Genomic DNA, 25,212 nt, shown 5'->3' with positions numbered 1-25,212 from the left:
ACAGCATATGGTTCATCCTAAACTATGGCAAAGTACTAGAACAATGGATACAAGTACAATGCTCATTAGTTTCATTTTATAAGCAAAGTACTAGAGCTATTCTTAATGGCTAAGCATAACTCTGTTGCCAAGTAAATTATTAGCACATGGTTACGAAACCCCTGCTTAATATTCTGTCTGTAATTGACCACAAAAAGTCAAGTGTCTTCCATTACAAGAAAGTAAAATCTTCCAATTTCATAACAGTATTACTGTGGGATTAGTTGTCAGTTTTTCAGAGTTATTTTATGTGGAAGGTAAAGAACCTCAAATATAATAACAAGACTATAAACAATTGTTCAATGTTGACCTAATTAACAACTCATGTAATTTATCACTCATGCATTTTTAAATATTATCAACAAGACTTTTAATTTTTAATCATCTCATTCATAAGATAGGACAATGGAGTAAGTAGGAAATTACTTCTTCTCAAAAGAATGGTCAAACAAGAAAAACACAGAATCTCTATAAGTTCCAAACCAAAATCCAAATTTTACATCATCTATCTACTGATTATTCTTGTATATCTCCTCTATTGCTCACTCCATCAAGGTAAATAAATAACCAACATCAACTTTGTAATCACCGTATGTTATTTTCTTCATCCATGTTGAAAAATAATCTTAGTTTTATGGTAAATATATAGATATGGCTGTTGAGTTCTATGATTTTGGACCTTACAAGATCCACCATACTTCAGTCTTTCATACAACAGATCTTTCTTTTGCCTTTGTCAACCTGCGTCCTGCTGTCACTGGTATATATATCTTGCTCCATCACCTCTTTCATCTTACTCCTCCATTCTTCTTTCATGATTTCATATCCTTATACATAACTTTTTTTTCTTTTTCAGGTCATATCCTTTTTAATGTGTATATTTTGCGTAAAATATTACTATAAATTGTCTTCTGTGAAGCTGAATTTGTTTGAGTTAACAGTAGCTACATGTTCTTATCTGTCCGAAGCGCGAAGTGAAGCGCGTTGCCGATCTTACTGATGATGAGAATATTGAGTTATGGCGTATAGCGCATAAGCTTGGTAGACAGCTTGAGAGTTATCATAATGCATCGTCACTTACATTTTGTATCCAAGTAAGAAAATTTAGACAAGAGTTTATGGCATGTGTGTTTATTTTATGACTAATGCAATCTTTTTGAACCATAGGATGGACCTTATGCTGGGCAATCAGTTCCTCATGTTCATATTCATATTCTTCCTAGGAAAAATGGTGATTATGAAAACAATGATGATATTTATGATGAGGTGGGATGGAAGTTAGTTTTATGTGGTTGTTTTGTGAGTTTCTTTTGATGTTAATGTTTGTGTGTGAATGATGCAGATAAATGAAAAGGAGAAGGAACTGAAAAAGAAGCTAGAGGTGGATATAGAGAGGAAAGATAGGAGTCTTGAAGAAATGGCACAAGAGGCTGATGAATATAGAAAATTTGTATTTTGAAAGGGGCACAAGAATATATGAAGAGTTACTAAATCTGGATTTAAGAAAATATTGATAATTAAGGAACAAAGTTGTTTGAGAATTGTTTATGTCATTTGAATATAGATTATGAAAGTGTCAAACTCAAGAAATTAGAATTGGTGTGTTTCTTAGGCTAGCTTTGGTATTGCTGTGTCATGGGGGAAATCAAGTGATATAGAGAAAAGTTCATGATGTGTGGTTGTGAAATTAAACTAGTTTTAAGTTAATGTGTTGTGTGAATGGTTGTGAAATTAAACTCTATCTTAAAGTTAATGTGTTTTGTTTGGGTAGCATTTTTCAATTGAAAAGTGGATTCATTTGTAAATTTGTATTAGACTAATAAGTAATTATTATATACATAACATATATATTTCTAAAATACTATAAATACATTAATATATCTTTTTTAATTAGGGTAATGAATTGAAGAAAAAATAAAATATAAAGAAAGATATGGCAAGAATTTATCCCATCAAAATATTAACAAGAGAAATTTGTCAACTTAAGTCTATCTAGTAAAAAGTCTTCTAAGGCACAACGAGGAAGGGAACTCAATCAAATGTCTTGGTCTATAAAATATGGTTTACTAGTCAATTTATTTACAAGTACTTCTTCTCTATAAATATGAGACGATATAAAGATTATTGTTCTTATATGAAACTGGGATTCACAGTGGATGATGGCGGAATTTTGGATGATTGTTTGATGGAGATGCTGATCAGCGTGATGGACTTAGATGTATTGATCAAAAGGTAATGAACGGTCACCAATATCACTAACTACTCAAAAATCATCATTCTTGATTTAACTCGATCAATCACACGATTAAAAATCTAAAATAAAATGTTTGACTTCAAAATAGCACCAAAAATTACAGACTTATTTTGAAACTCTCATGTTTAAAATTTCGTCAAGCCCTCTTTCTAATGCAACTGACCGCACCTCAAACGGACTTACGAAACTCAAGTTACGCTTGAAACAAGATGACTAACGCGTGACTAAAATTTGACTACACCTCTGGTATAAAAATCATAGATTTGCTACTGTTGTAGCGCTCCTAGACCCAATTTCCTCACTTCAAAAGAAAGATTATTGTGTTGGCTTTCTAACACAACTGACAACACCTCAAACAGACTTATGAAACAAGATGACAAATCCATTTCTATGTCTATATGCGATTTTCTGCGCTTTTCGCTCTATTGAACAGATCCAAAGCTCGCCTATTTGAGTCTCAACCGTCCCAATACACACAAATAAACATAAACTTGAACCATATGAATCAAACATCACAAATTTAACATTTTATCACATCAAACATCACAAATTCATTATTTACTCATCAACAACTCATAACTCGTCAACATATCAACACATCCCTGTCATATCCAAAACTTTGTCCTCCCTTTTTCACTTTTCATCTGACTTTTGGTGTGTGATTCATTTGCACTCATTCATACTAAATACATGTGTATCATTTGTTCATGTTAGCATTTTCAAACATACATCATAGATTCAAAGTTTGTGGTTATTTATATCTAAAAAAAGTTATGGTTTGCACAAGCTGTAGCCCTAAGGATTGTAGTGGTGTAGACAATTTGCAATCAAGGGATGAAACCCTAATTTCTTGTTGCTTAGAACCTTGGTTTATGGAGGTTGCGACATGGTATTCAATCAAGGGGTGGAACCCTAATTTCTTGTTACTTGTGACCTTAATTCATGGAGATTGCAATCATGGTATTCACTTATGCACAAAACCCTAGTTATTGGTCTTGGGTACTCATGGATCATGTGGTTTGCCTTATGAGCTTAAACTTGATCATGAAACCCTAATATTGGGAACCATGTGGTTGGGATTTGGTTGTGGATCCTCTTATTGGGTTTGAGGTCTTTGATTATGGGGTTTGCATCTTGAAACCCTAATCATGGATATTTGGCATTGGTGGACAATGTGGTTTGTCTATTGGTCTTGTGATGTACTGAAACCTTAATTCATTGGAGTTTGGCTCTTGATCACTATGGTATGCATCATCAATCATCAAGTGTGTTATTGTTCTTGGGAATCATTCAACAAGTTGACCATTGGATCTACATGTCTACTTGCTTGATGATTCATGTTGATCCAAGGCCTTGTTATTCAAGTCTTACTCAAGCTTTCATTCAAGTCATGTTGCATTCTAGTTTTAATTTAAGTCCATTGATTTTAGGTCTATGGTGCATTCAAAGTCCATTGATCCATGCTTCATAGTCCATGGGCTCATGATTCATCATGCATTCAAAGTCCTCATTCAAATGACATGTTTCATTCAAGTATCATAGTCCATTGGTTCAAGTCCTTAGTGCAGTCATTGACGTCATGCTTCATAATGCATTATTGATCCATTGGTTCTTGTTCCATCATGCACTCATGTTCCATTTACTTCATGCTTCATATTACATTATTGGTTCATTGAATTTTGTTCCATCATGCACTCCTAGTCCATTGACTTCATGCTTCATAATGCATTATTGGTCACTCCTAGTCCATTGACTTCATGCTTCATAATGCATTATTGGTCCATGTGATTCTTGATTCATCATGTATTCCTAGTCCATTGGTTCTAGTTCCATAATTATTATTCAAAGTTCTTTTGTTCAAGTGTTTCAAAGATCATATTTCTTTCATTTTAAGGCCTTGATTCAAACTTGGATTTTGGAGGGAAATTTCAATTTTGAAAGTAAAACATGGTATTAAATCATAAAAGGGTGATTTCTATTCAAAGTTGTCCATTCAATCTTACAAGTCAATTTACAAAGTTCCATACATAATTACAAAAAATTGAAGTTTGACCTATAGTTGACTTCTGGTCAACTGTTGACTTTTTTGTCAACAAGTTGACCAAAGTCCACTGACCTAAATTCTACATTCCTAACCCTAATGACCTATTGATTCTTAATTTTCTTGCATTCATTCCATTTGATTCCATGACCAAGCACTTTCTTCATGTGCAAACAACTTTGGATTTCTTCAAATTCCCATCATGAACCTCCATGCCAAGCTTCAATCATGGTCAATGCCAAGCACACATGTTTCATCCTTGCAAAATATTCTAAGCAATGCATCATTACATTAACCACATTTGACCCAAAATCCATAACATTGCACTCATTCACATCACAATTCCATTTACATTCATTCCATTCTTAACATGGCATGATTTCAATTCATTAGCAAGCAACCCTGTCATGCATACATGCTACCAAGCAATACATCATACAGTCAACATACAACATTCATCAAACAGGCTGCACACAAAACAACAAAACATAGTAGGGCCATTCAAGCATCATTCACTAACTATCATTTACAAATAACCATCAACCTAGTGGCAAGATAAGCAATTTTCCTACACTAGCAACAAACCATTCAACATGGTATGGCATTGAAAAACTCACATCCATTTCATAATCATGACTGACAGAATTTAATGGCCAATTCACAGCCCAAACATTCATCTATCATGTAACAGCAAGCTATGCAGTCCATACAACACATGCCATACGCATTCACCAATTCTACACATAACAACACCAATTGCAATGCATAGCAGACCTGCAAGGCTAATTTATCACCACCATTCACATTCAGTTTACCACAACAATTCATCAGTGTAAAACATGAGCATGGCATAACAGAAGCAGTCACATTTAGCACAACGGCTCATGCATCAATATCATCACAACTAACCAATTACCTAACCAATAACAAACATCAATGCAACATTTCAAACACACTTATATCATAGCATAACAAAGCACAACATTCATCTAACCATCAGAGCAATTCATGTGCCTGACAAAAAATTCTGCACTAACCTTAACCATCCATAACATACCTGACATAAATCCCCTAATTGACTTAACTAACCTCATGTCAATTCTCAACTAACCTCAGCTCACTTAACCAATAGTTGTCATTCCTCTAACTCCTAACCGTCTAACATATCTCAATTCACTTATAACTGTCATAACCATGCTAACTACCCAACACAATCCTAACAAACTTTCTAACTGCCTAACAACATTCCTGACCTAACATACTATCTCTAACAATTATCAATCACTCATGAACATACACATCAACAAACATCAATAAAAAGATGAGAGAATAATTTATACGAAGAGAAGAGTGCAGTGGATTACCTTGCTGGTTACGCATTTTCAACTTCGAATTGCTCCGATGAGCTCATACGATTTCACTCAGTTTCTTCAAATTATTTTTACCGGTTGGTTGGTTGAGGGTAGTAGATCATTAACCCCTTGGTTGCTGATTGACTCAGAGCATGGTTACAATTTAATTTAAGTTTATTTACCTAGGGTTCTTGAGATGTTTCAACTCAATTTAGGCCTTAAGATTAGAATTCAGGGAAATTACTTGTGGATTCGAATAAAGCACATTGAAACGAAAATGATGGTACATGATTTTCAGTGGTTGGCCCTCCGCCGGAGGTGACCTTCGGCACTACAGAGACAGTGATGGCTCAGGTCAGAATGTGTGAGACTTGGCTTTGTCTTAAGCGCACATTTTTTTGTTAAAGTTTGGAATTAATTTGAGTGTGTCTTTCCTTCCCTCTTTTCCATTTGTATGGAGTGGGCTTTGCCTCCCTTGACCTAATATTTTCCTATTTGCACCATGAATTCACACGGCACCCCCTGATCAAAAGCAATGAATATTGAGCTTTTCAATAATCGGCCCTGCGCCATAATCTTTATCTGCACCTCTCTGCAGCCATCTACCCCCTGCCGCTTTACTTTTTTATTTTATTTAAGTTTATTTTGTATCATTTGTATTTTTTAAACCTTTTTTTACTTCTTTTTTAGTGCAATTTAAATAGTTGTACTTTGCATAGATGCTTACAAAAAATACATGATAAAATGATTATAATTTTAATTAAGTTTTGTTAATCATTTTGAATTGTTTTATTAAATAAATGGATTAATGCTTTAGAACATGATTTTATTCTAATTGGTTTAGATCCTTAGGTCATTTTTAAAGGTAGTGATTCATCATATTTTTAACCCCTCATTGTATGTTGATTTTTTACCTAAATGTGATTAATAATTCAATGTGATACATAATTATTTTTAGTCATTTTTGTTGATTAGAATTCATTATCTTAGTACTTTCTTGTTAGATCTTTTTGTCCACTTTGATGCATGTTTAGATTTAGGTCTTGATCCCTAATTTGCATTCTTTAGATTAGCATACCATTTGTATTCATTCAATTGTATATTGATGCATGCTACATGATCATAGTTGTGGACTTATTAGGATATCATTGCCACTTGTTAGGGAGCATTTGTGAGGGGTTGGGAATTAAACGATTCTGATGCACGTGTTTAAAACTGAAATTTTTGAAAAAAAATTATAGTGACAATCGATTGCACCATATGACAATCAATTACATTAATTGAGAATTTGAAAAGAAATAACAGTTGGATTGATTGTACCAGATGACAATCGATTGTCTATCTTAGAAAAATGGTTTTTTACAAAGCCAGTGGCGAAATATGTTTTAGTGACAATCGACTGCGCCAAATGACAATTGATTGGCATATGCCAATTGGTGAAAAAACCTGCTTTTGTTTTTGTTGTGTTGTCCGACGATTTTGGCCGTATCTTTTGATCTGTAGGTCCAAATGATGCACCGTTAGAAGTATTGGAAAGCTAACGCGCATAGATACCTCGTAGTAGTGCTTTGTGAAATGTTTGAGTTGTAGTCATTTACCTAACATAGGGATGCTTGTGATTATTTGTATGATCGATTAGCGAGTCGTTATGTTTATAGGATGATGTGTTGTGATTTTGGTGAAGTAACATGAATGAATTCTATGCTGAATTTGCTTATGAGTTGTGAGTATGAATTGATAAATTATACATGTTGAGATGTATATTGTTGAGTTAAAGGTGAGTTGCATATATGTGAGCTAATAATTTTATTAAGTTGAATTATTATATGTGCTAGAGTTGTGTTGCCATGCTAAGTATTATGTTGAGTTGTTGTGGTAATCTAAAAGAGGAGATTACGCGATTTTGTCATTGCATATATGTTAGGGTCAGAAGAGGGGTCTTAACACATTGAGATTTTATTAACATGTGTCATGCATTCATGTTGAGTTGTGTCAAGAGGTAGGTTGCTAGTTCAGAAAGATGATGTTAATGACTTGCCCTAAGACCAGATAGGGGGGCTTGGAGCTCAAAGAGGGGGTTCATGGGTTCAAAAGGGGATCCGGTTTCTGAGTGAACCATTATTGAGTTGGTACCACATACATAGAGTTACATCAAGTTGAATGGAGTTACATTTTGAGTATTAGATGCACAATGAGATAAATGCATATGATATTGATGTTGTCTGTAATATAGTGCGTGTTTGGTATGCGAATGAGTTGTGATTTATGAGTTAATGTGAGAATATAATTGATATATTGGGATTTTAGATTGTGTAGATTATGTTACGTGTTAGTATCATACTTTGCAGTATATGTATGTTATTATTGAATGTGATTTCTCATCCATTCTGTTTGAATGTTGCCTTTACATGGGCATCATGCAGATATTCAAGAGTAGAGTCGCTGTTGTTAGTGGAAGCTTATTCCTGAAGCTTTTTTCTTTTAATTTCTTTATTTTAGCTTTAATTATGCCTTGATATGCAACACCAGGGAGTCGTTTCTTCGTTTTATGTTAAGACTTCTAAGTGATAGTGTATGCTGTCGCACTTTATGTCTGGGTGCGATAAACATTTGAAGAAAACTTATGAGTCAATATTTTTTTATTATAATATGAGATTTATTATGAGATTTAAATTGATGTGTTTTATTTAGTATCTCCGATGCAATGATATTCTAAGTGAAGATGAGCATGCAATGATATGTGTTGCATGTTTATTTAAATTAAATGTTACACGATCATCAAGTGTGTTTCGAGGGGTATAACATCCTATGTGTGAATGTTGTGAAAAATCTCCGACTTAATTATAATTATGCGTTGGGGAATTAGGGTGTTACAAGAGACCTGAGTTTTTATCGGATTTTTAAAAATACCGATAAAAATACATGCTTTTTTAGAAAAAATCTAGTATAAAATTTAAATTACCGATAAAATGTATACCGGTAAAAATTCGATAATTGCCTTCAAAATTCTGAAAAGATGCACATCTTTTAGAAAAAGTCGATATGTTACAAATGAACAGTGGATAATTTTTTATATGCAAGAGTAATATAATACAAGCATAACAATTGAGAGGTGCTAAATATGAGTAGGGTGACAAAACAAAATCTCCAAATTTAACATGTATTCCTCCGTATTAAGCCTCTACGAGGCCCAGGCCCAGGCCCAGGCCCAAGACATGAATTGGCGGGAGTATGAGTGTGTGTAGTCTAATAAACCGTATCAGTGACAGTACTTCATAGTCGAACGCCCTCGGTTTCGAACTTGTTGTCTTCCTCCTTCATTCACCACCATGGATACCACGCTCTCCGTTCTCAAGGTAACCCTATTACCCAACCCCTCTTCACTTCTCAACTGCATTTCATATTTTTCTCTTTCTCTTGATAAAATATGATCGCACAAACCTTCCAACTTCAAGTCCATTAGGTCTTTCTATTTTTTTCTAGAATGCTTTCATACCCTCGTTTTAGTTTCCACTTTATTAGGTGGGTTTTAAAAAAGTTTACTTTTGTTGGGTTCTTAGGGATTTATTTTTGAATATGCAATGGGAAAGTTGTTATTTTGGCCCATTAAAGATGTTTTTTTTCTAGTGTTATGAGATTGTTCAATGCTGATTTATTTGCGTATTGTATTTAGGACTACTTTGGGTTTATGAGTTTTCGACCGTATCAGCAAGAGGTCATCGAGAAAATTATTGAGAAAAGGGATTGCTTGGTAGTTATGGCTACTGGTAGTGGCAAGTCATTGTGGTAAGCAAAATGCATCATCGTCACTCCCTCACTCTCTGTGTTTTCCTTTTGTTCTTGAAGCTAATTGCTTAAATTGGAGAGTTGAAACTTTTTGTTTTGTGCAGTTATCAAGTGCCTCCATTGGTTGTGAAAAAGACTGGGATAGTTGTAAGCCCTTTAATATCATTGATGCAGGATCAGGTGAGTAACTCCATTCTTCTGGATGGATTTTTTTTGTTTTTCATTTCTATGGTTTGAATGGCGCTATGTGTGACGGTCTAATATGGTAAAAATGGAAAAACAGGTAATGGCTTTGAAACAGCGAGGTATCAAAGCTGAATATCTTTCGAGCGCTCAGAAGGATTATACTATTCAGGGTAAAGCTGAGCGCGGTCAATTTGACATTCTGTTTATGACTCCTGAGAAGGCATGCACAATTCCTACAAGGTATAGTATGGAAAAAAGTTATGAATAACCTTCATCTGTGTAGTTTATGACCTTATTTTGAGTGGATAATTATCAATAAAGTAGCTTATCGGTAGAGCAAAGAGTCAGGAATAACTCTAGAAAACGGTAAAGTTTCTGCAGATTTCCTACTTTTATCGAGAAATGCTCTTTTTACTAAGAAATGAGGGACCCCAGTGCTTTGAGTTTATCAGTTGCTGGAGCTGAAGTTTTTAGACCAGGAGGTTATCGTGCTTGAGTTTCCTTTCTTGTTTTCCTGTTTTTGTTCATCCCTTTTGACACATGCACATGGATGTGCATATTTTACAATGACTCAATGATGACATTTCAATTGATTCACGAGTCGAATGCTTCTGGTGTGGTGGTGTTTACTTGTGGTTGAGATGATAATGCTCAAGTATGTCAATCATTAGCTATAATTGCTAGTTGGGTGTATCTTTTCAGGATTCACTCATTGATGTTAGCCACACCGGCCCTTGTTTAATTATGATCCGTTGTTAAGCTTATGTCATTTATTAATGCAGTTTCTGGTCCAACTTGCTAAAGGAAGGAATTAGTCTTTTTGCTGTTGATGAAGCACATTGTATATCAGAATGGGGGCATGACTTTAGGGTAGAATACAAGCAGTTAGACAAGTTACGTGGTGTTCTGTTAGATGTTCCTTATGTTGGTCTAACTGCAACGGCTACTGAAAAGTAAGTATATTTTGTTTTGTCTGTGTTAACAAATCATATCGTTGCTGTTTTACTATGACAATTTTATCCATATTTTTTTCCTTCTTTATCTTGTATATATTTTACTTTCCAACTGATTGTTTTTTAAATTTTAACACTGATATCATAACATGATGGATACTGAATGGAAATTAAGATGGATTTGCCATGCTTGAACTGAGACGATACTATGTGTAGATTATTAGGGCAGAAAGTTATTTTGATAATCAAAATACTATTGAAGAAGTTAAGATTGAATTAGCTAAGTTAAGCATGTGGGGTTCTTCTAACCATTGGCTTAATTTATTGAGGGAAACACTCCTTCTCTCTGATGCCTTGTCATTTTTTGTTAACTCTTTTTAGATGATAGGATTAGGGAGCTCAAGATCTAGTTGTAAGAAAATTTTCACTTAAATCTTTATCGATAAAACAATTAGCTTACGTGAAAAGAATTAGCATTGCTATAAAAAATTATATATATTGGTATTTCTACATTCAAAATTGAGTCAATGAACTTACGTGATGTTTTTTATTTACCTGTATTTAGTGAACTATTGCCATATTGCCAATAGTTCACTAAATACAGGTAAATATTGAGTCAATGAACTTACGTAATGTTTTGTATTCAAGAATTAGCATTGTTTTTTTATAAAACTTTTCACTTGTGTTCATTTATGTGCCATATTGCCAGGGTTCGGTTTGACATCACCAATTCCTTGAAGTTGAATAATCCTTACATTGCTGTTGGTTCATTTGATCGCCCAAATCTTTTCTATGGTGTCAAGCAATTTAACCGAGGACAATATTTTATTGATGAGCTTGTGGAAGAAATTTCAAAAGAAGTTGCTAATGGTTGTTCAACTATAATTTACTGCACAACAATCAAAGATGTAGAGCAGGTAATATGCTAGAAATGTTAGAGGTGAAACCAAAAATAATGTTACCATGCTATCATTGTCTCTGTTCACTTGAACCCTAACATAAGTGAATTGTTTATCTTGTTCTTGTATTGAAAATAAATAATACTATTCGAATTTCAATTTCAATAAAAAATATCATTTATTATTGCCGATTGCGTATGATATCTTGAGATTCCATGCACATTAATGAACTATGATGTAGCTCAAGATTTTTGTGTTTAGGCACAATAGTTTAAAGCAGTGTTGCATGGTATTATATGGGATATATTGTTCATCATTTCAGTCTATTTGTAAAAAAGTTATTGTTGAATTGAAACGCCGAGCGAGTATTATTTGTTCCTGACCTTACACAATATTTCAGTATACACCTTGTTTTGTTCAATTGCTCTTTTGACTATATATTATCGGTTTCTGGCCATCACTATTTGGATTTTCCATTGTCTAAATTCTGTTGCGTATGAACTGCAGCTTTTACTTTTGTATTAATTTGATATTGATATTTTTTTATATAGATATATAAGTCACTTATGGAAGTCGGTATTAATGCTGGAATGTACCATGGGCAAATGGATGGAAGATCACGAGAGGAGTCTCATAGGCAAGTATTTTGTCTTTATATATTTTAAGAATATAAATCGGTTTCCTGCTTTGATCATTGTGGTGTGGAGGCTTGATGCGTTTTTGTCATAACTGACTGTTAATTTTTTCAGATTATTTGTTAGAGATGAAAAGCAAGTCATGGTGGCTACCATTGCCTTTGGCATGGGCATAGATAAACCTAATATAAGAAAAGTGATTCATTATGGCTGTCCTAAAAATCTAGAGTCCTACTACCAGGAAAGTGGGAGATGTGGTAGAGATGGTATAGCTTCTGCTTGTTGGCTTTACTACACAAGAAGTGACTTTTCAAAGGGCGACTATTATGCTGCAGATTTAAAATCGGTGTGTGTGTATGTGTGTGTGAGCTTTGAACTTGCTGACTATGTACATGTTTCCTGTGTACAAGTTGTCCCTATTCTCTTTGTAATGTTTTTGGGTCTCAATCTACCAGGACAACCAAAAAAAAGCTGTTATGGAGTCGTTGCTTGAGGCTCAACACTATTGTTTGACGGCAACTTGCAGAAGAAAGTTCTTGCTCGAACACTTCGGAGAAAAATTTGCAGCTGAGAGATGTGGTTTGCCTTTCACTTAGATCCTTTAATACAATTCTACAATTGTAAAATAAGAACTCAAGTTGAAGTACACAATTCTACAATTGACCTTATAGATATAGGAAATAGTATGTTTAATTCTAACAATCTCTCAAGTTGAAGTACACATATTTTATGCACCAAAGTTGTTACTATTAAAGTCAACTTGAGACTCCCTGATAAATATATTAGCCAGTTATTGGAGTTTTCAAAATTCAGTAGTAATCTCACCAGTGTTATCAAATTGCCCTGCCATGGCGGATATTCATGGCGGTTTATGGGCTTGCCGCTATGGTAAATATCGGCCACTATTGTGGGTTTTTCCGCCATAATCTATAATAATGGCACCGCAAAGCGGCTGGTATGGCGGGATTTTCATTCTCCGCCATGGACCGCCATCTGCCATTGACAACACTGAATCTCACCTGGGAAAAACTCTTCACTTTTTCAGTTTACTCTGTTTCATTTTCTTTTATATGTTGCCCGTAGGAAATTGTGATAACTGCACGATCTTGAAGCAACATCGTGACATGTCAAAAGAAGCCTTTCTTCTATTGGCTTGCATTCACTCATGCAAGGGAAGATGGGGCCTTAATATGCCGATTGACATATTGCGCGGTTCTCGTGTAAGTTGTTCAAAATTAAAAGTAGGAAGTGTTTTAGTATCATTTAAAAGTAATTTATTCAGTTGAGTTATTTTTTGGTGGCATTAGTTTCTTGCTCTTTTCATTATTTTCATTATGCACTTTCAATATTGACTTTTAGCATATTATCATTGTGAAAACGTTAAAATATAATGAAGATTGCAATTATCCACTGCACAAAAAGGGTCTCATTAAATCACATGATATTTGGTGTAAAAAACTTTATTACTCCCATCTAAAGGAGATTACAATCATTCCACTGCACAAAAAGGCTCTCTTAGCACAAGATCACATGATATAAATCCTACATTCTGTTATTCTAAGTGACAGTTGAAGCCAAAGTTCTTATTGATTTACATATGCCATGATGACCATATTCAAATCCTTAGTTATCGAAACAAATAGACTTTTTATCTAGTTGATGGATGTACTTAAAAAGCATGATCAAATGTGGCATTGTATGTTATCACATCTTTATTTAACCTTCTAGTTGATGTACTCTACAAGTGTACATATCACTAGGGTTTTTTATTTTGGTTTCATTCAACCATGATTGTTGCCTTTAAATTTCCTCATTACCTTCCAACGGCTGATAGTTGTATTTACTCATGGCTTGTAGGCAAAGAAAATAGCGGAAGCTCAATATGACAAGCTTCCACTTCATGGACTTGGGAAAGCGTACCAAGCAAATTGGTGGAAAGCACTTGGACATCAATTAATTTCTCTAGGTATTTTGAGTGAAAACAATTTACTCAGTTACATTCATAGCTTATGGTCAAGCAGTTTCGTCAATTGTCGATCATGCTATGCTTCAGGGATTGTTGAATTCTGTGGAGCAATTGCATTTACTACTGCTTCATCTAAATAACCTCTGTTTTTGCTTCGTAATTTGAACTATTGAGTGGAAGTTTTCAAGTGCCTGTTTGTTTAGAACTTGAAAAGGATTTCCTGACAAGCAAAAACAAAATCCATATAAGAAAATGTTTTTTGTGCTGTTGGGGGCACTAGATATTTAAAGTGGCCATTAATTTGTGGACAATACCATTGTGCAACCTAGAAATGCTTTTGTTAGGTTGAGATAATGAAATCATGCTTCCCCCTTTCTATTCAACCTTGTAGTTGAAGTTTTATTTTCTTGTTCACTGTTATGTTTTTTAAATGCAGTTAATTTTCATGCATCTCTTGCCCTTTATTTGGCTTATTAACTGCAATACATTTTACATATGGCATACTTCACAACTTATAGAAAAGAATATCAATCTTTTAGTTTAATTTCAAGAAAATTGTGAGATTAAAATGTGATTGACCTGACTAATGTTCTACAGGTTATTTGAAGGAGTTTGTCAGTGACGTGTACAGAAATGTAAGGTACGCCAGTTATTGGGTAGATCACAACAATTATTTGAAGCCTTTGCACTTCATTGTTATTATTAGTTTTCCAGTGTCAAAACCCATCTAATATGTTCCTTTAGTTTTTTTCTATATGTAATGCTTCATAACCGAAACTACAATCAAACATAAACCTTGTTCTTTTATGAACCAGTGTCAGTTCAAAAGGAGAGCAATTTTTGGCCACATGTAGACCAGACTATCAACCTCCTTTGGTTTTGCCATTGATTGGTGAGCTCGCAGAAGAGGAAATTAGAAGCGCAGAAGAAATCAAAGTTTTGTCCGCTTCAGAATCTGAAGGTTTTTCAGAGGTTGTAATTAAGTGGTGTTATGTTTTTTCAACTCCTTTTCTCCTCAATGAAGCTTGAGAGAGCATAGTAGTATGGACTACATGAGTTTTGATTTACCATGGATCACTTTCTAATACGCCCTAACCATTGTTATATTGTGAAATAATCACTTATTATTATTATTATTATTATTTTTTATAAATTTTATTATATTTCAATGGTTAATAGAAGTGGCTCCATCGTGGCCAAAACCCATGCTATGCACGCCCATGAAGCTTCTTGTATAAGTGGACACCAGTTTTACTGTTTTCAATTTATATTGTTTTTAAGAAACATTAGCCCTTGTCAACTCTAATTATGTGTTGTACTTCTCTACTCAGGCTGAGGGAAAGCTCTACCAAATGCTTTTAGAAGAAAGATTAAATCTTGCAAGAAGTGTTGGAACTGCTCCGTAAGTTTTATTTTATCTTTTAACACTTTCAGGACAGTCAGTCCTACTACAGTTTCTTTGATCCGTAGTTTCTTCATGAAGCTGTTATACCTTTGTAGATATGCTCTATGTGGTGATCAAACCATCAGAAAAATTGCTTTGACAAGACCATCTACAAAAGCAAGGCTAGCAAATATTGATGGAGTGAATCAGGTACGTTGAAGTTATAGAGTTTTCAATAAAAAGGGAAGAGACAGAATAAAGACTGGAATTATGAATATAGTTGATGATATAAAAAAGACTACTAAAAACCCATGTGCTAGTACAATACTAGAAAATTGAATAAGGAAACAAGTAATGATAGTAATCAAGAAATATGGAAACAAATTTCAAGACAAGAAATCTCATCAATTCTGACATTTGAAATACTAAAGTTTGAGCCATTTTGTACAGCACCTAGTAACAAGATATGGAGACCATTTTCTTCAAGCTATTCGGAAACTATCACAAGAATTAAACTTATCATTGGATGGTGAACCGGTATTCCAAACTAATGAAGTACGGAAAGTATCTCCGGTAGTAACAGTAAAATCAACGAAGTTGTCTGGAGCGAAGCTTGAAGCATGGAAAATGTGGCATGAAGAAGGTCTTTCTATTCAGAGGATTGCTGTATGTTTTACTAATCTGTTGTTACTATTAAAGATCTATGCTTCCCATTTTTGGTGTATAACTTCTTTTTTCCTCCCCTGTATTTGTAATCTCAGAACTTTCCAGCTAGATCAGCTCCTATTCAAGAACAAACTGTTGTTCAGTATCTGCTGGACGCAGCTCTAGAAGGATTACCGATTGATTGGACAAGATTATGCGAGGCGATAGGGCTGAAACAAGATTACATATCAGCAATTCGAGGCGCTATTGTAAAAGCTGGATCTGCTGATAAATTGAAGCCTATAAAAAATGAATTGCCAGAAGAAGTGAGTTAAAGTCTATGGTCTTCATGATTTCATTACACATCTCTTGATCATTGATGTGCAAATATGGCCAATGCATTTCAATCTAAACTACAATTTTCTGATTTTGGATTTATTATTTGACGAGGTTGAGATTGAATAATTTTTCATGGTGCAGATAACGTATCCGCACATCAAGGTTTACTTAACAATGCAAACCTGTGGAGTATCCTTAGAAAGTATCCAATCTGAAGGTCACCAGTCTGGAAAAGATGGTGAAACTGTAAACAATGCATCAAATTTGTCAGAACCATCTTCAGTAACACCCGACTCAGAAAGTCATCCTCAAGCTAACATTGCTACTGAAAGTATAATGGAAATTAATGAAGTGGTACCTTCTGAACCAGTCAATGTTTGCCAGGTACAAGAGTTTCCAACAAGCAAACGACTGAAAGTCAGCGACACAGAGGAAGTGAAAATAATTAAATTGAAAGCTACAGAGAGTTCTGTTGTAGAGTGGCTGCAGAGCCTTGATGAAGGGGTTAGTGAGAACTTGTTTATATTTCAGATTAAAAGCTTTATGATATCTGTTTATATCCTTTGTTTTGTAGTAATATATGTGTGATTTATTGGTTTCAGGCTACTTTGACTGAAATGTTGGAGCACTTCAATGGATCCAATAAAGATTCCATTGTTGAACTGCTAAGTTGCCTTGAGTGTGACTTTTCGATATATAAGAAAGGTAACGTGTACAAGGCCATGTAAAGAGATTGATGCATAGAGTTTGTAGTAACCATGCTTGTAGAAAGTGGTGTTTTTCAATGGTTTCTTGCATTGTTACTAAAATGTTAGGCGAATTATGAGTTTAAATGATTGCATGACCAAAGTCTAGAAGTAATAGAGACTGTTCCTTTTTTTTATGGTGTTGGTCAGTGCCCCGAGCAATATTGTAATAACCAAAATTTATGGTTCAACAGTTTGGTTATCTTGATTCGACCAAAGGTTTTATCCTGGTTCATCTTTAAAATGTCTAATACTTCCTTTTTTTGTAAAAGCTGTTATCACCTAGTTAATACTATGATAATGTCAATGATTCTTGGTTTTCTGTTTTATAATTTTAAAACAAATTAATTTAAAATTTGAGTTTTAATTCTATATTAAGTTATAAGTTGAAACTTAGTACTCCTTTTCTGAATTAAACCACCAAGTTGTCCTGTTTCACTATGAATTCATAATATATTAACTTTATAATTTAGTTAATATTTTTAATAATAGTGGTTCAAAGTTGTGGTGATCTAAGATGGTAGCAAAGGTATATTTAAGGTTGATGGTGAGCAAGTGGGTGATATAGTCGGAGGTGCCAAACAGACTAATGGCTAAAATGGTGGCTGCAATAGCCATAATGGTGGTTAGAATGACATTGTAAGTGTCTAGAGTGGCCTGAATTGTGATCGGAAAGGTTAGAGGGATTGTTAAGTGATCAGGTGGCAGCAATGATTAAAGTGGTGGTCAGTGATGATTAGAGAATCGGTGATCGGAGTTGACTAGAGTAGTGATCAGAGATATTTGGAGAAATTAGGCCATAGTGGTCAAAAATGGCATCCAAATGACGGACAAGGCTGGTCAAAAGTGATTAAAAGATAGAGTGATGGTCAAGATGACATCCAATTGATGGACATAGTTGGTCAAAAGTAACGAAAAATGGTGATCAAAAGTAGTAAGAGTGATGGTCAAGATGACATCCAAGTGATGGACAAGGTTGGTCTAAGGTGACGAAGATGGTGACCAAAAGTTGATGGAGATGACATCCAAGTGATGAACAAGGTTGGCCAGCCAAAAGTGACAAAAGACGGTGATAAAAAATAATAAGAGTGATGGTCAAGATGACATCTAAGTGATGGAAAAGGTTGGCCAAGGTTGGTCAAAAGTGACAAGTGGTGATCAGAAGTTGCAAGAACAATGGTCAAGAAGACATTGTAATGAAGGACAAGGTTGATCAAAAGTGACAAAAATGGTAATCAAAAGTTGTCAGGGTGATGATCATGATGACATCCAAGCGATGGATAAGGTTGGTCAAAAATGACAAAAAATCGTGATCAAAAGTTTTCAGAGTGATGGTGACAGTGGTTAGCGACGAGTGGTTGATGATAGCTTTTAGATAAAAATAAAAAATTATAAAATCTTTTGTTGTGATTCCGTTAAGTCAACTCAGTTGGTAGTTGTGTAGTGACATCATAGATAGGGATGCGAGTTCAAACTCGCGACATTCCATTTATTTGTCTTTAAATGATGAATTTCTGCCATTAGACTATTTGACAAAAAAAATCTATTTTTATGATATTAAAGATTAAAAAAAATTGTTCTTTAATTGAATAAAAAAACATCAATTCATCCCCATTTTACCCAAATTTAGAACCACTTCAACTTCAACGACAAACTTAGAACCACTTCAACAAAAAATGAATGAAAACATTAACCTTTAAGAGATATGGGTGTTCGCGGTGCGATTTGAACGATTTTGACATTAAAAGTCATCCTAACTGCCAAAGAAAAAAGTGTCGGTTTGATTTGGTTTGGTTGAATTTTAAATATAAAATCAAACCAAACCAATGCAGTTTGAGTTGAGTTTGTTTCATTTTTTACAAGATTTTTAGTGAGTCATACATATATCTATGGAGAACAAAATAAATTTGTGTTTAGTCATTAATACATTATCAAATAACAACAAAATTCATCATAATTGAACAAAAACTTCTCATTCAATATACGAAGATCAAATTAGACAAAAGTGGAATAGAAAATATAAATTAATAGCATAAAATAATATAAAAAATATTATAATAAAATAAAAAAAATAGAGGAAATGAGAGATTAGAAAAGTTGAAAAAGAAAAAACATAAGAAATACGATATTAGAGAAAAAATGTGTCATAAAAATGTAATTGAAAAATAGAACAATAACATAAAAATGAGAAAATTAAAAATAAAGAATATAAGAGATGTATATGACAAAGAAGATGATAAGAATGCTGATACTAATAAAAGAGATTTGAGAAGGTTGAAACTAAAATCCTAAGTGTAAATAAGATAAAATCGTGTAATTTTAAAGATTAAAACATAATAGATTTGAATTTTTGGTTGGATGTGAGATAAGTGAAGTTTAATTTGGTTTGCAAAATACAAACCGCAAATCAAACCGAACCGCTCAATTTTGTTTAAAAATGACTCAAACACACCGAACCAAATACGTTTTCTTTTTCCAATTTTGATTTACGATTTTTGATTGGGTTAATTCGATTTTGAACATCCACATGCACCCGCAACCTACAAATTGAAGGAACAAACCAATTTGGGAACAGGTCAGAATTACCGCAATGCCCTAAAAAATATACAAAACAACTTACTTCCTTAGACTATGTTTGGATACACTAAAACGAACGAAACGGAATGGAACAGAATGGAATAAATATGTCATTCCATTATTTAAATATTTTATAACGGAATAGAGCAATTTTCTCATTCCGCCCAAATCGGAATGTATAAAAAGTGATGGAATGGGATGGAATGCATTTGATCATGTTCCACTCCATTCCATCCATTTTTAATTAAACCAAACAATAGAATATGAGTTTATACCATTCCATTCCGCTCTATCATGTTCCATCAATCCAAAAATATGAATATCTCTTGCTATCAATAAGAAATTGAAGAAAAGTAATAGTTGCATATGGTATTCCTATTAATGTATTATACATGGTCATGAAAATGAAGGAGATATGTGTGTATTAACTACTAATAAACCAAAACTATGGTTATGGTTAGATTAAACATTCTCCCACCAATGTTAAAACAGGTGGAACAAGGTTATAACTCAAATGTTAATCTCTATGTAAAGCATCATCAAGATCAACATCAAACCCTGTGCTATTTTTCAACACAGTACTAGAATGTATATGTGTTTTGCACTTGCACTGAAGCTCCATGAATCTCTCGGCATCAAAATTATGTTTCTTACAAAGCTTTCTCTGCCTTGAAAGAAACAGTCTCTTCATCAAGTCTTGGTAAGTAGGGTCTCTTGAAGTGAATAAAAAGTAAGCATAGCCCGTAACCAATCCGGTTGTGGTCGCAAAAAACGCAATAGGTTCCATTACATCCCATGAGAATTCCCAGAACGTTAGCCGGAAGAAGAGCCCGACAGTGAATACACCAAATCCTAGTCCAGACCAAAGGACGCGTCGCACCTGTTTATGTGCCAACATGTCAATTTCTATCTTCTCGTCTTGCAGTTTCTTTAACTCGTCCCTCATAGGATCATCGTCGGAAGTTAGTGCCAGTGGAACGGCTCTTCGAATCAGATCCACCACCTAAACACGCAGAAAATAGCCAAACAGACAGAAAGACTGAATTCAGAAACATGAAAATTTAAGAAAATGCAGATGAGGAAAATAAGATTGTATTCAAATAAACCATAGAGAAATAAATGTAGTTTTGAAAATTGAAGCAGACACAGATTGAGGCATTATCATGGAGTTAATGCTAAAGGGTGATTCATGAAATTATCTCAAGTTGAAACCTTTTTCCAAACCCCTTTTAACAGAATGCTCTACATAACATAATCCAACCATGTAGTGAATGTTTTGTTTAAGGTTGAAAAAACCCCAAACATGTTTGGTCTCAAAGGTATTGACATTATCCAATGCTAATCCAATTATTTCCCAATTCAAAAAGGGTTGTGTAACATAGGGGCCATAAAGGACCCCCTCACTGAAAAGAAGAAAAATGACATCAAATGTAGCTAAGGAATACTAATTAGTAATACAGATTAGATTTTCTCATGAGCCCCACAAGCACAAATTGTATTTTTTTAAAGCTTGGTATAAGAGGGAACCAATCCTACCGTCCATTAGCAGGGGGGGCAATTAAAGCCCGGTATGGACGGATCCAATACATGAATTGTTACCACCTAGCAGAATTTGAACCTGAGAGCTCGAGAGGAACACTCTCTCAGATCCCAACACTCACAACCCAAGTCTTCACCAACCGGTCAGCCGCGGGGTTTTACACATATTGTATCCATATATCAATCATAAACAAACAAACAAATAAAATTCTAACTGAAAGAAAAATATACAATTGAAAGAGTTAAAGCTCATACCTTAGCAGGATGCAGATAAACCTTATCCCTGAAGAGCAAAACAACCCCAGCCTCATCAAGAACCTTTGCAAACGTAGCAGCCTCATCACGATTCCTAGCAATACCAAAACTCTCACAAGCTTGAAGAAGTTCACCATACGAAATAACTTCCTTCCCTTCCATCCCAAGTTTAATCTTCAGTGATTCCACATTCACCAATCTCATAAGCTTCTTAGCCTCCGAGAACGATATACTTTCCTCTTTTCCATTAACATCTCCAACCAGAGTGGAAGAAGATGACGACAAACCCCTCTTCATCTGGTTCATCATAACGGATAAACATTCAACCCCTTTTCCCCAACCACCACCACATGTCACTGTGACAACACTCCTTAAACCTAACAAATGAGGACCAAATCCAAAAGGATGAAGCTTTTCGTCATAACCATGACTTAGATTCACAATAGAAGATACCCTTTTGCTCAATGTCCTAAAACCCCCACTGGAACACCGCCACCTACCCCACATTATTTTCACAGAAAATAAAAATTCAAACTTTACCTAAAATCTTTAACAATACAGAAAATCAAAACCAACCCAGTAATGTTAATCCATTAAAACACTGAAATCGATGGTCAAGGTAGCAACTTCAAAAAAAAAAGTAGAAGAATCTTTGTGTAGGGTTATATAAGAATAGGAAAAATATTGTGGAATATTAAAAGGGAAAGAGAGAGAAGATAAAGCATGGGAAGAGGAGGCGAAGTTAACGGAGTTAGAATTCCGTTAAGTTAGTAGGTGGGTAGAGAATGCGAGTGGAACACTAACAGTGAGTTATTTGGGTAGTAATGGAAGTTGACGGCTTTTAATTAACGGCGATAGTACGTGTTAGAGACGTGGGTGGGTCCTACAAATTGAATTGAATTGACCACCCACACGTCGACAACGCCAAAATAAAATACACGGATTTTCTTTCTAGATGTTTTTTTTTTCTATTTCTATAAACTAAATATATATGATAATATTTTAATTTTTAATACATTATTAATGAAATATAATTAAAATTGGATTATAAATATTAAAATAGTTTTTATAGTATTGAGATCGCATTGCGTTACTGATTTTACACGAATAATATGTTAATTGTCGTTGAGGCCTATGTTGGTTCAATTGAAGTGACAGAGAAGAAGTCTCACATGTTCATAGTTTGATTATGTTGATGTTTAGGTTGATGGAGTAATAGTTGAGCGATAATAGTTTAGGTGGAGTGGTGAATTTGGTGTGAATGTTTGGTCAGGGTAAAAAGGAATTGTTGTTATGGTATTTGAATGTTTATGTTTGACTGAGGTGTTTCTTGTGTGTATTGGTATGAGTATGATAAGTCGGTTGTTGGTGTTTGTTATTGATAGTAAGGGGTATACTTTTGGTTTTGTGATTGGGTGTTTGACATGTATTGATTTTGGATGTTAATGAAATATTGTTGCGTGGTTTAATAGTTTTGTTGTTTTGGGAATTGGGTGTATTTGTTGTTGGTTGTGTTGGACGTTTGATGATAATGGTTGTTCACATGACTCGACTAAGTATCTATATTGGCATAAAGCTAATTGTAATCGACCTATACCATACCATGCATTTAAGACTTGGTTTATAATCGTTTGACATGACATAATCGGTCATGACAAAGTTGTGGTGGTTCCTCCATTAACGACAACATTGGCGAAGTCTTTCCAACTGTCTAATGGTCATTAGTCTAACACTTTATTTTTGTGGTTTTTTACAGCAACTCGATAGATCTGGATGTTCCGATGCATGCCAAACTATAGTTTAACACGATCAATATGGTACATTTCCACAGTAGTGAACATGATTGGTGTTTGTATTGGTCAAAAAGTACATGTGTGCATGTTCCTCCTGCTAGGACAGGGGGACTCAAAGGCCTTAGTATGTATATTATGTTGTATGGTGATTGGGGCTTACCCACGGTGGCAGGAAACCCGGTATGACGGTGTTTTACGGTGGTTTTATGAGTCCTCCTCATATGAGGTGAGAGGCTATGTGGATGGACATTATGCTTAAGTGTAAGCCGACGAGGGATGTGATCAGTCTGTTATGATCAAGCGTTGTGCTTTTAGGGTATAATGAATTATCATTTCCTCATACAAGGGAGATGTTATAGAGATAGGTTTTTCGGACCTAAAGTTCTCTTGGGAATAGCCATTGTCCACTAAATAAACAGTGGAGCGTTAAATCCCTATTCCTAAGGAGTTCATGGGCCAATTAATGACCTTAACTTCTCTCTACTCCAGAAATGTCTTTTCCCATATTTTACCACAATTGGGCAATAGGAAGATCTTATGGGCGAAATGATACCTCCCCTTTGGCGATATGTTATCGTCGCCTTTCCTTGGGCGTCCTCTAAACATTACCCTAAGAGAGTCCCCCTATGAATATAACACTACATAGTCCCTTAAGCACGAGATCGAGACTCTAGGGAGTATCCTGAGGACCTGGACCTTTTGAGGATACATATAGATGGAGCTTTTGTCAACTTGAGAGATCCAAGTCCCTCATACGAGAGTTTAGTTAGCCTAGGGAATCTAAGTCCCTCAAGAGGAATTATATGTAGCTCGGATGATGAGACTATAAGTCTCCCTAGTGAAGTGTTTGACCTCTCAAGAGGGACATCCATCGAGCTCTCAGGCAAAACTTGTGATTAAGTCTCTCAGGGTGGAAATTTGTTGTGCCTCTCAGAGGTGATACTTGAGTCTGGTCCCGTCCAAGGAGGCACTAAGTCCTTCAGGTGAGAGTTTAGTTAACATGGGGAATCTAAGTCTCTCAGGCAGAATTATATGTAGTCGGCTGATGAGACTATAAGACCCTCAGGTGAGGCGTTTGACCTCTAGAGCGAAACTTCCATCGATCCATTATGAAAGACTTATGATCAAGTCTCTCAGGAAGGATATATGTTGCACCTCTCAGGTGTGATACTCGAGTCAGGTCCCTCCTGAGAAGACACTAGGTCCCTCACATAAGAGTTTAGTTAGCCTAGGGAATCTAAGTCCCTCAGGAGGAATTATATGTAGCTCAACTAATAAGACTATAAGTCCCTCAGCCTAGGCGTTTGACCTATCGAGCGGGACATCCATCGATGCCTCAAGCAAGACTTATGATCAAGTCTCTCAGGCCAGATATATGTCACGCCTCTCGGGAGTGATACTTCTGACTGATATCCCCCGAGGAGACACTAAGTCCCTCATGCGGAGAGTTTAGTTAGCACGTGGAACCTATGTCCCTCAGGCTGAATTATATGTAGTTTGGATGATGAGAGTATAAGTCCCTCAGGTGTGGCATTTGAGCTCTCAGGTGAGACTTCCATCGAGCCCTCGTATAAGACTTGTAATCAAGTCTCTCAGGCTAGATATTTGTCACGCCTCTCAGGTGTGATACTTGAATCTGATCCCACAAGAGGAGACATTAAGTCCCTTTGGAGAGAGTTTTGTTATCCTAGGTAATCTAAGTCCCCCAGGCAAAATTATATGTAGCCCAACCGATGAGACTAAAAGTCCCTTAGGCGAGGCGTTTGACCTCTCGGGCGGGACTTCCATCAAGCCTTAGGTAATACTTGTGATCAAATGTCTCA

General features: G+C 35.1%; 3 protein-coding genes and 1 long non-coding RNA gene across 5 annotated transcripts; 2 read left to right on the top strand and 2 right to left on the bottom strand.

Moving 5' to 3' along the window:
- Window positions 1–302: 302 nt before the first annotated feature.
- Window positions 303–1,844, top strand: LOC127084343 (bifunctional bis(5'-adenosyl)-triphosphatase/adenylylsulfatase FHIT). Of its 2 annotated transcripts, none has more exons than XM_051024770.1 (5): window positions 303–594; window positions 689–801; window positions 987–1,133; window positions 1,207–1,305; window positions 1,382–1,844. In XM_051024770.1, exons 1-5 carry the CDS (start codon window positions 480–482, stop codon window positions 1,496–1,498), a joined length of 591 nt encoding a protein of 196 aa, XP_050880727.1. In that variant the 5' UTR covers window positions 303–479; the 3' UTR covers window positions 1,499–1,844. The 2 variants fall into 2 exon arrangements, with proteins under 2 accessions (XP_050880727.1, XP_050880728.1); XM_051024771.1 differs by having other exon boundaries at window positions 561–594; window positions 689–799; window positions 984–1,133.
- A 2,402-nt stretch (window positions 1,845–4,246) lies between these two features.
- LOC127084342 (uncharacterized) lies at window positions 4,247–6,268 on the bottom strand. The gene is made up of 2 exons (XR_007788684.1): window positions 5,699–6,268; window positions 4,247–4,605 (listed from the first exon to the last, which is right to left on the bottom strand). It is a non-coding gene; the product is annotated as an uncharacterized LOC127084342 (long non-coding RNA).
- Window positions 6,269–8,892: 2,624 nt separating this feature from the next.
- On the top strand, window positions 8,893–17,469 carry LOC127084341 (uncharacterized). Its single transcript, XM_051024768.1, has 19 exons — window positions 8,893–9,042; window positions 9,360–9,472; window positions 9,577–9,652; window positions 9,756–9,898; window positions 10,441–10,611; window positions 11,321–11,528; window positions 12,062–12,147; window positions 12,260–12,491; window positions 12,601–12,724; window positions 13,229–13,365; window positions 14,003–14,111; window positions 14,709–14,751; window positions 14,927–15,083; window positions 15,443–15,513; window positions 15,612–15,705; window positions 15,946–16,161; window positions 16,257–16,466; window positions 16,621–16,983; window positions 17,082–17,469. The coding sequence occupies exons 1-19, from the start codon at window positions 9,016–9,018 to the stop codon at window positions 17,205–17,207; spliced, it is 2,706 nt and encodes a 901-aa protein (XP_050880725.1). The 5' UTR covers window positions 8,893–9,015; the 3' UTR covers window positions 17,208–17,469.
- A 2,676-nt stretch (window positions 17,470–20,145) lies between these two features.
- LOC127084340 (calcium uniporter protein 5, mitochondrial) lies at window positions 20,146–22,412 on the bottom strand. Its single transcript, XM_051024767.1, has 2 exons — window positions 21,597–22,412; window positions 20,146–20,805 (listed from the first exon to the last, which is right to left on the bottom strand). Exons 1-2 carry the CDS (start codon window positions 22,101–22,103, stop codon window positions 20,320–20,322), a joined length of 993 nt encoding a protein of 330 aa, XP_050880724.1. The 5' UTR covers window positions 22,104–22,412; the 3' UTR covers window positions 20,146–20,319.
- Window positions 22,413–25,212: the final 2,800 nt, after the last annotated feature.

The sequence above is a fragment of the Lathyrus oleraceus genome, chromosome 5 (assembly GCF_024323335.1).
Source record: "Lathyrus oleraceus cultivar Zhongwan6 chromosome 5, CAAS_Psat_ZW6_1.0, whole genome shotgun sequence".
Classification (NCBI taxonomy): domain Eukaryota; kingdom Viridiplantae; phylum Streptophyta; class Magnoliopsida; order Fabales; family Fabaceae; genus Lathyrus; species Lathyrus oleraceus.
Note: the sequence above shows the minus strand (reverse complement) of the source record. Positions and strands in the feature narration are given on the sequence as shown.